Source organism: Phasianus colchicus, chromosome 1 (genome assembly GCF_987193195.1).
Source record: "Phasianus colchicus chromosome 1, bPhaCol1.hap1.1, whole genome shotgun sequence".
NCBI classification, from domain to species: domain Eukaryota; kingdom Metazoa; phylum Chordata; class Aves; order Galliformes; family Phasianidae; genus Phasianus; species Phasianus colchicus.
Genome location: NC_143436.1, coordinates 40,666,872 through 40,680,058, shown reverse-complemented (window position 1 = coordinate 40,680,058; position 13,187 = coordinate 40,666,872). Strand labels below are relative to the sequence as shown.

At 34.7% G+C, this 13,187-nt stretch overlaps 1 protein-coding gene across 1 annotated transcript in view; it reads right to left on the bottom strand.

Moving 5' to 3' along the window:
• The window catches only part of PTPRQ (protein tyrosine phosphatase receptor type Q), a 121,857-nt gene that overhangs the window by 26,680 nt on the left and 81,990 nt on the right, over positions 1 to 13,187 (bottom strand). The window contains exons 44-52 of the mRNA XM_090139217.1: positions 12,523 to 12,644; positions 8,732 to 8,918; positions 6,824 to 7,068; positions 5,939 to 6,005; positions 5,229 to 5,387; positions 3,752 to 3,974; positions 3,214 to 3,287; positions 983 to 1,082; positions 38 to 166 (exon numbers count right to left, since the gene is read on the bottom strand). Of these exons, the coding sequence (XP_089995343.1) occupies positions 38 to 166; positions 983 to 1,082; positions 3,214 to 3,287; positions 3,752 to 3,974; positions 5,229 to 5,387; positions 5,939 to 6,005; positions 6,824 to 7,068; positions 8,732 to 8,918; positions 12,523 to 12,644 (1,306 nt within the window). The remainder of the gene's footprint in view (positions 1 to 37; positions 167 to 982; positions 1,083 to 3,213; positions 3,288 to 3,751; positions 3,975 to 5,228; positions 5,388 to 5,938; positions 6,006 to 6,823; positions 7,069 to 8,731; positions 8,919 to 12,522; positions 12,645 to 13,187) is intronic.

The following is a 13,187-nucleotide window of genomic DNA, read 5'->3' as shown; positions in this document are numbered from 1 at the left end:
TGGACTAACTACTGTTTTTCCTAGAGAGCATGCTTACCGTGTAAATCTCTCATCCTTCAGCTCCAGGTCTGCCACTGTAATCAACTGATCCAGTTTGAACTTAGTGTCAATAATTTCAGCATCTCGTGGAGAGTATGTCCCTCCCTCTTTTTGCTTTTGCCTAATTCTAAACAGAAAATAATAGTGGATAATAAATATGCAAATGATTTGAGGACAAATCTATACCAATACATTGACAAGACTGGCTAAAACTTAAAAATGGCTGCCAGAAATCCTTCCTTGCCTTTATTCCGCTCTTACTTCCAATTTAGTCAAATCAGCAGTTGTACTGTCTAAAACTTATGTGGAAAGAATCTAGCTTTCTTAATCTTTCAGTTTTCTAACATAAATTATTCTGCAATGCCTGAATGGTGCAGCTGAGGAAGCAGAACTCATGAGAAATGAGCAAGCTAACATAATTTATGCAGTACCCAGCCTGCTTCTTTACTTGGGCATTTGTTTATAATTCTGATCGAAGGTTGGCATCTCTTTCACACATGAGACTTTAAAGTGTTTAACTGTAAAATTTATTAATAAGATAGAAATCAGTGTTTACAGTATTTACTTCGTATCAAGTTGACTGATTCTCAACGGAGCTGACAGTAAATAGGGTTAGCCATCATGGTAACTTCACTCAGCTTACATTCTGATCTGTTTTCTTATTCCTCATTTCAATGGAGAAGTGACACTGAAAGAGTAAGATAGGCTTCTGCTGTGATTTACCCTCTGGAGAAGGTTGTTCTCCTCCTTCATCTATGGAGATTAGCACTGCTAGACTAAAGTTAAATTCTGTGAATCCCTCCCCAAGTTTTGAAATAAAAGAAAAAGAAAAAAAAAAAAAGAAAACGCACTACATTTTGATATGACAGATTAATTCAATTGAAAGGATCATTTCAACTCTTCAGTAAAACAATAATGAGTGTTTACAAAAAATAAATCTCACCTTGCAAAAGCATAGACTGCAGCCACCAGAAGAACAACTGAAAGTATACACAGAGTAACTGCAAGGATAACTTCCACAGATCTTCCTGACCGCCCTTCACCTGCAACAGAAAGAGGAAATCTAATATTTAATAGATGCATCATTTTTACGCTTCTAACAGGAGAAAATAAGGTATAGAGGAGTGACAGAATCTTTCCTCTCAAAACAACTACATCTGTTTTGTGACAGTTGCAGAGCTGCTCAAAAAAGAAAACCATGAGAAAAACAAGAGCAACTTATTTTACGGTCCCTAAGCACTGCTGGTCTATTTAATACGTACACTATATGTGTAACCATCCACTGGTGCTTTTCAGGTTTTCCTGCTGAGCAGGTTAAGATAGGTCTACACTGCACTACCATCATTGGGTGCATGACTAACACTAGCCTGAGCTGAGCTCCTGCTTTAGGCTCAGGGCAGCCAAGCACAGACACACTGTCCTAACAACTACGAATGATCAGTCTCCAAAAGTGGAAAAGGATCTCTGTCACAGAGATCTGTCTCATAAAGCTCCACGTTTTTTATGCTTCAATCATATTTAACATGCAGTAGTAAACTGACACAAGGTTTTCAGATCTGGTTTTCAGATCAGTGATCTATTTACCATATAAGTAGACTTAGAAAAAAAAATAATATAGAAAGTTGTCATAAATAACTCTGAAAATTCAAGTTATGGTTTTATCTACTAAAACCAAAGTGTCATGTTGGCACAACACAAATTTCAGTGACTACTCCAAAATATGTTCATTGATTCAAACTGGAACTGCATTTCTGATTGCAGGCAGTGTAGATTTCTTCTGAAGGGATACTGTTGCTACAATGGAATAGAAGTCATTTGCTAGGATTTGTCATTTGCAGAGATGCCTAGCAGATCCCGACCTTACCAGCTTGCTTTCTGGATTATGATTCTAAAGCAAGTCTGAAGTTCTTCTTACAAAAGCACATTCTATAAAGAAACGTCTATGCAACAAAAACATATCTGAAAAAAATTAACTTCCTTCATGCACCTAACTGCAGTAATGGAAATGCTAGTGTTAATAACAGCTGGGCTGGTGGTGTGTCTTGAATCAACTGCTGTACTGATTTCACAGCAACTTTGTAGGAAAGAGTAGAAGGAACTTCTAATTGCCTATTCCACTTAAGTTTTGTTGGATATGCTTTGAAATGTAGAAGTTAAGGACAGATATGAGTTTGCTGTAGTACCCATTTTAAAAACAGAACTGAATGTTAAACACTAGCATAGAAGGCTCTGGAATACAGGTAGCCACAGAAATTTGAGAAAATTATCAGGCTATTTTTTTTTTATCCCATTACATTTTATCCTATTACATTTTACACAAATAATACTTGATTCTTTATGATTTATACCACAGGATACAGTGTCACAAGCTTTCAGTAACAATAACGAAGTGTGTGAATTATATATAATATCTGCCTGACAATAAAGCATGATTTCCCTTTTTGTCATGATGATTTCAGTTTCCTGTTAGAAGATGCCCAGGTATGTGCATCTGCCTGAATACAATCATACTCATTTCCAGCAGAGTTGCTTTCTCTAATCAGGCATTAAGACTTTCCCTCTCTGGCCAAGCTATTTGCTTCATTGGCTCAGAACTTCAATTTTTGTGTTGTATTTTCCAAAACATTTAGGGCTGGAGAAACCAGCCAGATCCTTTCAGCATATTCAGGTAGTGAATTAACACTTCTACAATATCAGATCACGTAACAAATTTCTAACACGGATCAGATGGATAAGGGAGCTCATATCACAGAAGCTGAATGCCAAATGAAAAATTTGTGCCCACTAAAATTCTTCTGGGTACTAATCCACTTGTCTTGGTTTCCTTTTCAGAACGTCAGGGCTAGACACAAACAATATAGCTTCTGAGAATTCACCCAGTCAAGATGAGCTATTCTAGAAAAGGTATTTTCATTGTTATGACTCAATCTCTACTAAAGAACTTTGTTGATATTTCTTTTTCAGTTAACAGTCTGGGCTGAGTGAAGGCCTCTTAACATCCTGAAAAGGGCATATGAGGGAATGGATGCGTTTCCTCACCAGGCAACAACCACTGGTTAAGCTAGCTCTAACAAAAATAAACATAATTTACTACAGGGGATCCAGTCTACTGAAAAGGAGCATGGAATAGTCTGATTCCTTGGAAACAAAAGAAACAAGTGACACTTTCTTTACCTAAAGTTTTGACAGGGTCAGAATAGTCAGAATCTGTAAACTGTCCTTTAACATTAGTTGCTCTGAACTTGAATCTGTAAAACAAAACAAAGAGAGCTAATTAAATTAAAATCTGTTTCTTTCCTTAAAAAAATATTCAATTTAGAAACTAAACACTGTTTTAAAGTTTTTAGTATAATATACTCTGCTATCCTTCCTGCAAAAGTGACATCATGACACATGTCAGTGACTCGGTGTCAATGTGTAAAGCATATAGTCAAATTATAGGAAGGAGCTTACTTATCTTGAATTTGGTCTTAATTCAGGAACTCAATATCCATCTTTTGTTGGAACAAAAATATTTTGTTGGACCTAAAACATTTTTTTTTAAATTGTCTTCCATACTTACTCTTCAGACAAATAATATAAAGGTAAGAGTCACAGCAATAATTTCAAGCTCCACTGTTTCATAATTGAACTATATGTTTTGTATGTCTGTATAAATGTATGTTTCACTTAAATCTTCCTCTTGGACAAATCTAGAGATAAATGTACTTACAGGTACTGCTTTCTTGGTTTCAGTGGGCCATTACATATTTTGTCTTGACTGCCTGGTATCATACATGTAGTATCAGCACCTATAACATATATTTCCTCTTTACCACTCATATCTTCCTTTCCTTCTATACACGGTGGGTTTGGAAAGCCTTCATTTGTAAAATATGGCCTTGGTCTGTTGAAGTATGCATCATGCCACTTAGTAACATTTCCATCATGCTGAGCTATTATCAAGAAAAGAAATAAAAAATAATTTACATTCTAACTAAAAGAAGTTAAACTAAACTTCTTAACTAAAGAAGTTAAATAGGCTATTTTTAAGGGCTCAGTAAGCTATCAGTGACATTTATATAATGAAAATTATAATCATGTTTGTACTTCAAACCAAATATTCTTTTTACCCACACCAACTATATTTTGGTTTTAAAATAAGTCGGCTGAATCACAGCTAGAAAATTTCAGGGGCAGTCTCATACGCAGGCTATGTTGGTAGAAGATATAACTTGTATACGAGACATTTGACATTGAAACTGGGCCTGGCTAGCAAAGAAAGAAGTGTTTAAGTACAGTAGAAATTGTTTCATAAATGGAATAACTAATTTTCCATAAAGAGTCAGTATCCAGAAACTCAGACAGGAGAAAAATCTTCAAAACATTGGTTAACATAGTATTTGCGTATTTATCAGTTCAAGAGAACCTTCACAGCAGTATCTATGAATTAAAAGTCTCTCAGGTTACTGTTAAAATACATCATTCTGGAATACGTGAGAAAATGTACCCACTTAACATGAATGCTTTACTGCCATGCTTTTAAGGCAGCAAAAGAAGGGATTCAAATACCTGGAATTTGTTTTTCTGAGGTAAAGTAAGCCTGACCATATGATGTCCAATCATGAAACTCCCACACACATTGGTAGGCAATTACTCAAGAGTATCACAAGACTGTTCACATGAGTAAATGTTCATCAGTCCATACAAGGGAATACACATTCTAACCCACAGTCTACAGAAGGGATTTATATAAATCCCTCTGCCCCCGTTATGAAATCGAAATATCAACCGCACATGACTGCGTTCTTTGACAGGCAACACTGATAGCAACAGAAGAAAAACTTGCAAGAAAAAATCTTTCATATTTAATCAGTTTTCACAAAAGCCAAATGTATGTATTTATTCAAAGAAATGGGAAATAAAGAAAATGTAATGGTAACAGCAGGGCTAGAATAATACAGGTGACCTCAAGCAACGTGGATGATTTTTCATTGGCAAGTGTTCTCAAAATTCAGCCCACAGGTATTGTGGAAGATATTTTTTCATAATAATTTTGCCATAGCTAAAGAAATTTTGTTAGCTATTCTAACATGAAGTTTATGATAATCCCTTCCCAAAAGGCCAAAATAAATAAATAAATAGGAAAAAACAAACAAGCTGAAAAGAAAGAAATTTAAAAATCCTGAAATCAACTTTCAGGATTCTACCTCCAGCTTCCACAACAAGAACTTGTATCTTCTTGATAGGTCCGTGGTCATCGCTGTAATAACATATTGGCATTCTGATCGTGATTGTTGATGCTGTGACAAGTAATGCCCCATTGGTATCATAAACAGGTGTTGGTTTCTTTTTAGGCCGTGGTGGTTCTGGTTTTAAACAAAGATATACCACAGAGTTTTGTTTTCAGTTCTTTTCACAACAAGTTCAGGAATGTAGCTGTGTTATGGATGGCAAATAATCACCATATTTTCAGGGAAAATTCCATGTCCTAACCATGTCTTAAGCCTCTAAAAAATGTGTTCTCAAAAATGCCCTGCATATTAGTTTTACTTAAAAAACAATAAAAAGTTTGAGACTTAGTTTTTCAGAAAAATTTCAGTCAATTATTGTATTTATTTCTAAGAATGTGATACATAGACACACCTCTGTGACAGTCTTCTAAGCTGTTTGCTCATGTCAGCTAAAATATGGATGACAGTGTTTATTTCACTGAGACTGCGTGTGGTTTAGCATATGATCACTGATAGAGAGCAAAACTGAGCACTGCCATTCAAGCCTATCAGCAATGCATTCCTGTTCCTACTTCATGATGCCTCTAGAAATAGCTGAAGGCACGCAGCCGTGTAGTCACAGGTAAAACAGCACTATCTAAAGTATTTATAGAGATCTCACATAAAGGACAATTTATGAGACATACCTTTGATATCCATGGTTATTTTCAATTGAATTTTTGGCCCCGCGCCAGCACCATTAATTGCATACACCTTAAAAAGAGAAATGTTTTAATGAGTACTTAGTAGTTTCAAATCTGTCAAATCCGTATCCATCTGAAACAACAATGAACGCTGAAACTGTCATTCACACTTTGCTAGAACTTACCTCTTATTTCTTTACAATCCTGAGTACAGTAGCCCTTTGTCATTTGTAATGTAGTTCTTACAGAAGGAGAAAAACAAACTCACTTAAACAGTTATGTCACCACTTCTCACGTACTACTCTATGATTATATGATCGAACTCCTTCATATAAGGAGTTTAGTCATCGGACAAAGGGTAATGGCTTTAAACTAAAAGAGGGTAAATTTAGATTAGTATCAGAAGGCAATTCCTGTGGAGGTGGTGAGGCACTGGAACAGTTTGCCCAGAGAAGGTGTGGATGCCCCATCCTTGTTGGCATCCAAGGCCATGTTGGATGGGGCCCTGGGCAGCTTGATGTGGTGGGTGCAACCCTGCCCATAGTAGAGGGGTTGGAACTGGATGATCTTTAAGGTCTCTTCCAATCTAAACCATTCCAGGATTCTACTACTCCTAAAGTGCATACTCCTTGTAAGCTCCCCTTGCAGAACAAGACTTTTCATCTGAACTAAACGAGCGATGCAAGTGCTGGAATTAAGAGTGAAATTTAGTCTTGTTTCATGCTTCACAAGTACATGAATCCCATTACTCCTCTCTTTCCTCTGATTTCACACTCTTCACACCCCTATACATTCTGTATTAAAATCCTGTATTTGGCTTAGCTCTGTGTTCTTTAATTTCTCAATCATACCAGGGGAAAAATCCAAAGAAAAAGTGTTAATTCTTACGCTGACATTATAGGTATGTCCTCCTTTCAGTCCTTCTATCATGGCAGTGACTGACTGATCTGTTTTATCAATGACACTAAGGTTGTGGATCTGGATAGCAGCAGGATCATCTTCATTGTACACCATAGCTTGATACACCTGAATATTCCCATTTGGTTCAGATGGCGGCACAAATGTCACTTGGAACTTTGTTACTTCATCAGGTATCTTCTGAAATGTTACGTTGTTAGGTGGGTCTTCAGGTACTGAAATAGACATTTCAGTCATCTACTTAAATCAGTTCACTACTCTGACTACTAGAGCAAAAACTGAAAAATTACAAATAATACTTTTGTCTATCTGTATTATTTCATTTGTATTTTCTGTTTCCAGTAAAAACATCTCAACATTTTAACTATATATGTAAATATTTATAAATATAATTAAAAGTTAAATATGTAGTGAAACATTATTCTTGATGATAGCGCTTAATGCTACAAATATTAAAAATAATTTCTAGATAATCCTCAGTAGATTCTACTCAGACAAGTTCAAATTTTCTACTCCGAAAGCCTGAAGGCATCATTGTACTTTGAAATAAAGGTAAACAAATCCTCGCATGGGCTGACAAGCAAGAAGCAAGTGTTTAGAGTAGCCTTTCCCAAAAGCCCTGTCAACAACTCGCTCCCTCTCGACATATAAGCAAGCTACCATGTTCCTATCTCTAACAAAAACCTTTCCACTATCTGATGCCCACACACTAGAAGGGAATCACAGTAGGTCAAACAAGTGTTTCAGCTTTTGTCCAGAAATATACCAGAAGCCAACAACTACACAAACACAACATGCCCTTTTGCCAAAGACAGTTATTTATCAAACTTTTACTCCAGTAGTGTATTGTCAAGACAGAGGAAATATAAATCATTTTCCCTATGTCCCTGTCTGAAAGAAAAGGCTGTAACATTCTTTGCCAGCAGCTGAATATTTACAGCTCTACCTGAGCAGACAAATCTGTAGTATGACCTCTAAATAGTGAAATCAAGTAACTGAAGGTAAACACATTCCCTCAGCCAAGGATTTAGATACAGTTGTTAAATCTTCCAGTTTTTTTTAACCCTTAACAACAAATCCTAACTCAGGCTCCTCTGCAGTAAGTCTGTGTAACTTCCTCAGATACTCTGCTATACATTAGACTGTAGAAACTAGATGAGATGAGATGATGGAAAAAGTAACTGTTCTTCAGCGAGGTTACTGAACCTTCTAATGTATCACGCTTCAATGTGAAAGAAAAGCTACAAAATAAAGATAGCTCACAAGACAGTCTCAGCTATCAATTAATTTAATCTTCATTCAGTTTTCCACAGGAGAAGCCACTCAATACAGCAAAGACATCAGATGTGGCACAATCAGGAACTGTGTATGTTAAGCTAGGACTATATCTTCCCTATGTACATCAGTCTTTATTTTCCTAAGCAAGCGTTGGCTACTTACTGTAATGTAAACTTTGGTGTCATGACTCCTCACATAGTTTCCTCACACTCATCTCTCTGCTTTATTTTTTCTAAATAACTCAATAGTTCAGCAATTTTCTTTTTCTTTAATATGCACCTCCTTCTCCAAATTGTTTTGAATGTGTGGAAGATCTGACTCTAGTATGGATCTTGTAGGCCTTCACTAGCCACCTCCTTCCATCCAAAATACACAAATTATGTACTCAGATAAGTACAGGTTCTATATACAGGAATTCACTTCACTTAAAGGTACATCACCATCACTTTCTTGCTAATTGACATCTTCTAAATACTAAAGCAAAAACTACTGTGAGAACAAATGTGTATTAAAAGTGCACCATGTGTTTAAAACTGCCATTTATCAGATGAAGGAAAAAATGCAAACATCGATTCATATAAAGTAGAGAAAAATACAAACCTGCTTCAAAAGTGGAGACAATTAGTGGAGAACTAGCTTTGCCTTCAATAGCTGCAGCATTAACATCCCCCGTAAAGGCAATGATTACAACAGAATACCTTGTAAATGCTTTTAAATCAGAAATTTCTAAGATTTTACCCTCATCATTCGTCCTCAGAAACTGGGCTTTATAATTTTCATTATCTACCTGTAAAATATTTAAAAAAAGCAAGACTTCAAACAATCACCAGCAGGATATTTATACACCATATTTAACTTTTATCTTCCTCCTTTCCTAATCACTTACATAAGAGTTTACAAGTCTTCAGCTAAAAAGACTAAAAAGCTGCACAGGGAGCATAGTTCCTTCCCACTCACTTGTTGCTTCCTTGGCATTTTATGCAGTATGTGATTAGGAAATGGGCTGTTTGTTTTCTTTGGGTTGGAAGATAATTTGCACTTTCATCTATGAAACAAACATAATTTACAGGAAAGGTCATAGGAGAAGAAGTGATCTGAAATGGGAACCAAACTAGGCAGAGATACAGAAAATGAGTAGTTATATAGCTGAAAGTGGTTTGGAATAGAAAAAGAAAAAAGAATAAAAGAAAAAAAAATAAAATTGGGTAGAAATTTATAATATTAATATCATCACAGAGAAAGAAATTCCACTTGGGATAATCAGTAGCAAAATATAATAGCAAAATTATTTCTAAAAGAGTGAAAACAGATTGCTTCTGTTACTAGAAGAACTGGAAAATAGAAATAATTGGGGTTTAGTCTAGAAAAGAGAGAATAGCAGAAGACAGCAGTAATTTCATATAAAAAACGTAAAAATATAAAAATGATGTTTACTAAATTAAAGATAAAACACAAAATGTTGCAACAATTTACCTAAATATATATATAAAACTGAGACTGTAAGGTTTGTGAAAAACTAGGACAATCTATAGGAGTTTGCTGAGGAGTTTCCTCACTTTTAAGAGTGGGATAATGGATCACCTGCCAGGAGGATTCCAGGTACTCTTGTTCCTGTGTTAGACCAACAATACAGACCAGATTACTTCTCAAGATCTGAATGTCTCAAGTAATCTGCAGCTCTGCAGAAACGTAATCTACAAAATCTATAAATCTATCTGCTTTATATCCAAAAAATCACTTCTAATCTTAGCTGAAAAAAAGAGAAAAAGGAAAAATGGGGGCTTTTCTAGCATATGTCTATTCCTGTTGCTTCAGTTAATGATGTTTTCATTGTTGTTTCTTTAGTATGTAATTTGAAAAGAGGATTAGGTAGCTGTACAGTAGTTTTCCCACTGGATGCAATCTGTATTAAACACAGCTGCTAAAACATTAGAACAGTTCTATCATACCTTTTATTTGACAGATACTCATCTATCCCCACTGAGAATTAACATGAACTAAATTTTTTGATGGACTAAGCAGACATTCATTTCCTGGGATGGCCATCAAGAGTTGAAATACTTTTTCCTATCTGACTATCAAAAATCTGGCATATAAATATTTACACAAAAGCTAAAATACAATCACAACACTGCATCATTATATTTATAGTTTTCCAAAACCCATATGGTTTGGTTGTATCTTCCTTACTTGTTTTCAATAACATTTTGTTCATGACTAATTACAATAGGCAGCATGACAAACTAAAATATGACATTGATAAAATATACATAGGTCAGGTTTCTGATCTGAGTAAGTGCAAGAAACATCCTAGTAATTTTAAAACAATCTGAATGCATTCACTAATGAATTCTAACTACCGACTTTCAGGAATAAAGATGATGGATCAGGAATATAAAACTATTCTACTCTGAGCCAACTTCTATAAATCTTTAATGATACTCAGTTGATAACTGAAATGAGCAAGCTGTATGTACAGAATGTTTGTAGAGTTTTGAGTTTTCACAAAAAAATTTGCACAGGGACAATAGAATATATCCTCAAATATTCATCACAAAAAGACTGTGACAGTTATGTTGGCCTTTGGGAAGGAATAAATTTGTCTATTAAGACAATTATCTACAGAACTGACTATCATCATTACTGATCATTAGAAAATCAACATCAGATAACGAGTAACCTCCACACAGAAAGATAAATACTTGAAATGTATTTGGAAAAAAAATAAGACTTTGTAAGAGCAAACACAAAAAGTCCACGAAATTGAACATATCAAAACCCATTTTTAAGTTTATTATTTATTATTATTTAAGTTTATAATTATTATTATTATTTATTATGAATTCTGGTAGATGTATAGTTTATCTTAGTAAGAAACTTACTGTAACTTACACTGTTCATATATTAGTAACATGTTCATAGTGCAGAATCTTATGACACCCTGTTTACAGTGTAGGATTCAAGGAGGAATTGCTTAAATATGAACTGATCAAATAATGTGCACAAAACATCAAGCTTTCAAAATTGAATTTGAAGGTTTTATTAAAGCCATCAAAATAAGTCTTTCTATTGATCCACTATGATTATATTTAGTCTAAAAGCGTCAGGAAATTTTCACAAGGAAAAAAATCTTCTCTAACTTCAGTAAAAGAGGAATACAGATTGTAATGTAATCTCTTGTGACCTACCCAGTAGGCCAAGGCACTGTTCCTTCCCTGTTAGTTATTCCCTTGTCTGTCTGCCTGTCCTTCCTTCTACTGCTGAGGTAAGTGTGTTCAGAACTGAACAGATTGCACTGTAAACAATCTAGAATGAATTCAGAGTGCACATTACTCTGTGTTGTAACTTCATTGAGGAGTATAAAAATATTAGGTATTTTTTACTGATCTCTTTAGAAATTTTAATTGCACAAAAATGTCAACATTTTAGCATATCCTTATGACTAATTCAGAAAAACTGAAAATATATAGATAATGTTACTCTTATCCCAGAAATTGAAATCACTTTATATTTATAGTCTTCAAATAGTATGAAATAGTCTTTCAATTTTTTTTCTCATTACCTAGCAGGCTTACGCAGAATTTTTGAACTTGCAAACAGCAAGTTTTCCAAGATAAAGTCTAGTGAACTGCTTCCATTTACACTGATAGCCTTATCTCTATAATTTCTGAACTAGGGATCCTATATCCTACTTAAAACTTCTCATATGCACAAACTTACAAAGTTCCATATCTTGCCACAGGGCAGGAAATGACTTTTGAGGTTTATTAATGGTTGTTTTAAGTGTAGTACAGGATGAAAAGAGAAAGGCCACTAGAGCTTTTCTCTTATGTCAGGTTTTTTTTGCTTATAAAGATCAAGGAGAAAGAAGTGTTATTACTGTGCTACCAAAATACAGCTAATCTGATGAGTGAAAATCTAGTTTGGCTTTAAAATTTGCCCTCTGATGCACTGAGTAACTTAGTACAAGTCACATTCTTTTGCTAGGCTCTCCACTCTTTTGTAAAATTATGACAAAGACATTTTTTACTTTAGAGAGAAAAAGGACATTATCATTTTTACTGGTAAACAGCACCATTGTTGTTTGAAGAAGGTACACCTCTGCAAAGCTCAGCTACTCCTTTGCAGTATACAATTACTGCTAAACCTTTTTTTCTGCAAGACCTCTTATTAGCGCACATTATTTCACACCAACTAATGAATGTATTTCCCAGTAAAAAATGTCTGAATGTGCAATTAAACCATATGTGGAATTTATGTGAAAATGGACACTTATACTATTTTTCATTCCAATGTGTGTGTTTTTTAACTTCTATTAAAAACATCTACTATGAGTTCTTACATCATCAAACATCCGTATTACTATCGAAAATAAAACAGAGTTGTCTTACTGAGGTAATGTCTATGAGATAGCATGTTGGGCCAGTAATGACAACAGGTTCTCTCCAGCTGATATTGATACTGTGAGGAGATGTAGCTAACACTGTCACGTTTTCTGGAGGACCATCTGGAGCTATAGAAAAAATACGTATGTGAGTCACAGTAAAGAAGTGCACAACAAATAGCCCATCAATTTTAACATAGAGATTATTTTGCAATTTCAAAATAATATTTTCACACATTTGCTACTATATACCGCCTAAATCATGACAATATTTTTCATTCTTATCTGATAAAGCATGCACTGGTTAAGAAACACAGCTCTTGCTGCAAGTACAATGGCATTTCTAGAGTATTAAATATCTAGAACTTCTTCATAAATAGAAATTATAACCATTGTTTATATATTTATTAATTTATTACAGTTTAATTATATGTGTTTTGTGGGACACGAGCAAAGTATACATATAACTCTTTACACAAATAGGCATGCCTAATATATGAGAGAGAGTTGATGTCACACTAATCATGCAAAGAATGAGAAATTACAAAAACACAAAGTCTTCTGCAAAAGATTCCAGTAATGTTGGACAGAACCAGTACACATAATGTTTTACAGAAAAACAGAAGTTTTCTAGATTTCATTTTCATTTACTCCTAACATGTTAAGAATCTC